Source organism: Opisthorchis viverrini, assembly GCF_000715545.1.
Source record: "Opisthorchis viverrini unplaced genomic scaffold opera_v5_1290, whole genome shotgun sequence".
Classification (NCBI taxonomy): Eukaryota; Metazoa; Platyhelminthes; class Trematoda; order Opisthorchiida; family Opisthorchiidae; genus Opisthorchis; species Opisthorchis viverrini.
The window spans coordinates 1-4895 of NW_008753141.1; the positions used below are offsets into that span (position 1 = coordinate 1).

The following is a 4895-nucleotide window of genomic DNA, read 5'->3' on the forward strand; positions in this document are numbered from 1 at the left end:
TGTAGTAAAAGTCTGAGCAACCTGTGGTGGGAAACCCTCTTTGCACTTGATTGAGCAAGCACTTACTTTAAACTGAGAGTGCTATGAGGAGACTTAGGTATTTTGGTGGAGTTTTCGTCCTCTAATTGACGTCATTCCATGCTGAAAAGCCGAAAAGCACTGTCCAACTGTTTCCTCCTTATTGAGAACCCTTCGCAGCGCGCATCTCACGAATTTCTCATGGAGAAATGAGATACCACCTCAACGAATCAATAGCAGGTTAGAATGATTTGTTCTGATTGGTAGGTACATACCGCCCAAAGATCCCGATTATTTAGTTGTGGATGGTTGCGAGATTTATGGAATGCATGCTCACATCACTCCTGTTTGAAGGGTCGTCTTCCCGTCCTGGATTCATCATTCCAGGCAAAGCCTCGGTCTTGCGGAGGTTCAAACTCCTGACACTCGAGGTGCGACGTGGGCGTGTTACCACTACTCCACCAGCTGGCACCTGTATCCCCATGTCTGAACAGGCGAACATGTTTATTCTGGTGCCCAATGGAATGCATACTGTACGTGTACGTCGATCGATAAGGCCAAAAAACCAATCACAGTAGGGTCGATCCACAAAAAGTCGTAAGTGAGACGGACCTACTGCCTACTGGAACAGCACTCAAAACAAATGCTGTCAAAATTCCCGCAAATAAATGAGAATCACGCAAAGATGTTATCAGTGCGTTATCAGTGCGAACAGCGGTCCAGTCACACATTTGTCTTGAGCAATGCATGCGATTACAAAAGGTCATCAAAGTGCACACTTACTATTCTGTTTTGAAGAAGGATGTGAGTTGCAAATTGCAGCAATACTTACAGAACTGATTAGGTTGATCACGAATAACACAATGCGACAGGGGATGTTGCATAACATCTCCCAGCAAGCTGCTGAAACAACATAAGGGGGAAAACGAAAGATTGACGAATGCAGTGGTGCTCCACATTGTTGAAGCTAATGAAAAGGGGGAGAAACTGCATTTTTGTGCACGTGCTATGGCAAATAGTTTTAAATCATTAAATTTAAAAATTTGCAGCACACAGTAATCCTTCCGATGGTACTGCAGTCACTCAGACGGAAAGAAACACTGGATTATCTGTGTTGTGTTTTTAAACGTTTTCGTCTATGAAAATTGAGTCTTTTTGTTGAAGATTTCATGATAAACCTTTACGAATTCAAAATTTTTTCTCTTCTGGTTCACCAGGTCTGAGTGTCTCGAATGCGCATATGGGGGAAGAGATAAGGTGAACTTGGACCCAAATCTGTTGAAATTAACGAAATGTGCATGAACCCTGTATAAGTAATTGATTTTAGTTCTCCTGGTTGCAGCGTTACTATGCCGCTTCCATCCTACGGATTCCTAAGTCTGAGTTCATGAAACATGTGTGGTACAGTTCAGGTTAGCTTGAGTGCTGAAGGCAAGCTTTGCATTCATGTGACCGCTGACAAATCCCTTCTCAAACGTCGTCACCTAGTAAACACGAGACGGCTCCAGGATCTGCATTGTCCTTGGTGTGACTCATCGTCAGGGCCTGTCTGCTTACTGTACGTCAAAAGCCCGAAGTTCTGCTCCCTAGTTGTTCAGATCCTTGTAACAGTTCGGACGAGAATGACAGTCTGTCGAACGAAACCCAGCGTTTTGTGTTTTAGACAAACAGATCGAGTAAAGGGCAAATTTTCAATATCTCTTCGTTAAGTTAGGTCGTGCATACAAAAATACCAAATAGTTAAAATGTGAAAACTAGTCTCCTTCGGAATAAAATTCAGTCCAAAGTCAACTCATGGTTGGTGGTCTAACAACTCACACGGTGTACGAGGATCACGTGACTAGCCGACCACGTGAGCGCTGGCACATTTGTGGATCGCCTTGGCACAGGCCACTGGCTTCCACAGTGGCAAACCTTTTTGTTCTGTTTGTTTGCGGTACGCCGTTGGGAGCTGTAAACCTGCTGTCGTATGCATATTATGTTCCTGTTCAATAAACGGTCAAACGGTCTAAACCAAGTGAAGCCCAAAACCTTAGACATAGGGCCCGGGTTCGCCCTTGCATCTCACCACAATCTACTGATCGCTCGGTTGGCGAGTTTGACCTCGTCAAGTCCAACTGCCTCTCCACCCTCGTTGCGAGTCAGTGCACAGACTGCTTTCTGACAAACTGCCAACAACAACGTGATATGTAATGTATTTTTGGTCGCCCGACTCTTAGCTGCAGCATTGTACCGTAGACTTGAATGATAAAGTGTCAAGTTGATTTGCAAATGAGTGTATTTCTCGAAAGCAGTCCAATTTGGGTTGACGGAAAATCGGAAACTGCGTCCACCTGATGAGCCCCAAGCGGAAGGGCGAAACCGGTCGTGGGCTGTCAAAAAGTTTTCAGCAACCTTATGAGTAGTTCCCATTATCAAGTTCCTTCTGTTTCACGCAAACGAGATGGGAGCGTCGACCGATCTCCATGCGATGGTACGCATACCATACATAGATGCCTGATTACGCACAATATGAAGAGTGAATGGCCAAAAATCTGTGCCAACGCTTCGGATTTTGACGAGGCACACCAGGTGCGGTAGTTGAAGCACAGGTTATGTCTGTACGCGTACGTTCAGTTCACTTATTTCGAAGACATGATATGCTTTCACAGACGTTTGGTAAACAGTCCGTGTTTACTGAACCTCTCTGAAACGATGACTTCTCAATCGGTTTCAAACATTTTCCAATTGATTGACGAAATAATATAATGTTTGTTGTCTTCATCGACCTTATGAGTGGTGTGTTCAGTCAAGAAAAGGATGGAAAATCCCTCTGCCGTGACTGAAAATCAGCTGGAAATCTTGGCAAGTTAAACCAGATGTGTTGTCACGTTCCATCATTGTGGTCCCACGTTCTTTCAGCTACGGGCACGTTGACAGATTTGCTTGATTCGACTACATTAACTTTCGGTCATATTGATGCGCGCTCCAACGTTGGGATACACGGAAATTTTCAAAGGACTTCCGCGCATTTACCTCAGGGTAATTCGTATTGCCCGGGCCGACATTTTAAAAAACCGTCAGTTCGAACAAAGTCACGTTCGGCCAATTCACAAAGGGAAACCGTCGCGCTCATTAGTGAATTCAGTCCATAAATATTGAGTTCAGATACAATCGATACAATGGTTTAATAAAAAGGATCGGGGGTGGCCACAAATCTTACCCTTTTTCGTGTTTGTATGACGGCTGGCTCTAAGCTTCGGGAAACCGAATGGGGATCAACTGTCTAGACTGGACGTGACGAACTAGACACGTGACGTGCGTGAGTATCGCAAGTCGCAGCCAAAACTAACTGTATTCGGAAGAAGCACTTGTTGAGCTGTCGAGTTTTCAATGGTACCGGGTTTCATCAGGCACTGGGTTACCTACGCCCGAATATCTTCGTACAGGGCTTCCATCAAGTAGCTTAAAAAGGCCAAGTCACTAGGAAATATGAACCAAAATATCTTGCAGAGATGCATAGTCTGAAGCTTTCCTGTATCAGTCACATTGGTTGCACTGAGACTGTCCCGAAGCTTGACAAATAGTTTGAGCAGGTTTTTAGACCACAGAGACACATTTTTCACTTTACTAAGTAGTAGGCCAACTTATATTTCAATAACAAGGTGTGGGCTTCAGTCCAACCCACATCTTTTAGTCTGATTTGACTGTATGAACTAGCCCTACGATACTAACGTAAATCGGGCGAGAGATGTCATTTGTGCAACGCGAACCAAATGGTCTGCAACCCGAAATTTTCAAGGAAAGTGGTGAAATCCAGGTGACCATACTACGGAGACTAACACAGAATACAAGTTGAATGGAGCGCCTCAACAGTGATTTCAGTCTTCAAAAACAGCGCAAGTAGGTCATGCGAAAACCATCGTGGCATCAGCCTAGTATCCGTGGCATCAAACGTGCTCTCTGGTATTAGGTGCGCAGGCTGATCGATTGTGAGGGGCAACAGACTCGTAAGAATCAAGCTGGGTCTAGCCCTGGATGCACCGACCATATCTTCACCTTAAGAAAAGTTCTTAAGCAACTCCGCTCTTTCAATCGTCTTACGCTGGACATTTTTCTGGATCTGAAAGCTGCTTTTCACCTTGTCGATTGTCAGAAACCTTGGTAATATCTGTGTGCCCCTTCCACATTTCTCTCCCTCATGAGGGCGTGAACTTTTGTGGGCGCGTACGAGTACACGGTAAGCTCTTGCTTGGAATCACCACGTCCAGACAAGGCTGTCTTGTTTCCCCTTTTCTCCTCAACTGCTACTTGGAATTTCTCTGCCTGTCTCTGAAACCTCGTAAGTTTAACTATTCTCAGGTCGTTCGCTCACGGACATTGAGGGTGCGAACGCTACTAATCTGTTTGATTCCGATCCATTTTAAGTAACCTAAATAACCCGGCCGCGCGGTTCGGTGTACGCTTCACACCTGCAAAGTGTAGAGCGCTGCTACAAGACTTGGTTGGATCAAACACAACCCTCATGCTTGCAGGTGAGCCAATCGACGTGGTAGATAAACTTTTTTGCCTTGGCGGTTGCATAGGTTCTGGTGGACGGGCTGGAGGTGAGACCGTTTCTCGAATCTGAAAGGCTAGGGGGGCTTTTGCCAAACTCCGACACCTATTGAGCCGACTTGACGTGAGCTTGTTTGTCGAGGGAAGAGTCTACACTGCGGTGGCGCGATCAATACCGTTCCGTGGATCAGAGACGTGGCCCCTACGCACAGAAGACATACGGAATGTGTCAGTGATCATCGGTGTTTTAGGAAGAACGAACTCTCTCACGATAGGTGAATTACTCCCATTTGATGGATTACCCTAGTTAGAACATGTGCTCCTAGACCAGAAGACCGTCT

General features: G+C 45.4%; 1 protein-coding gene across 1 annotated transcript; it reads right to left on the reverse strand.

Moving 5' to 3' along the window:
- Positions 1-803: 803 nt before the first annotated feature.
- Positions 804-4187, reverse strand: T265_15842 (hypothetical protein; the record flags this gene model as incomplete). Its single annotated transcript, XM_009179229.1, has 2 exons — positions 804-921; positions 4102-4187. Coding segments are annotated over 2 exons (204 nt in total), but the record flags the coding sequence as incomplete, so codon positions are not given.
- Positions 4188-4895: the final 708 nt, after the last annotated feature.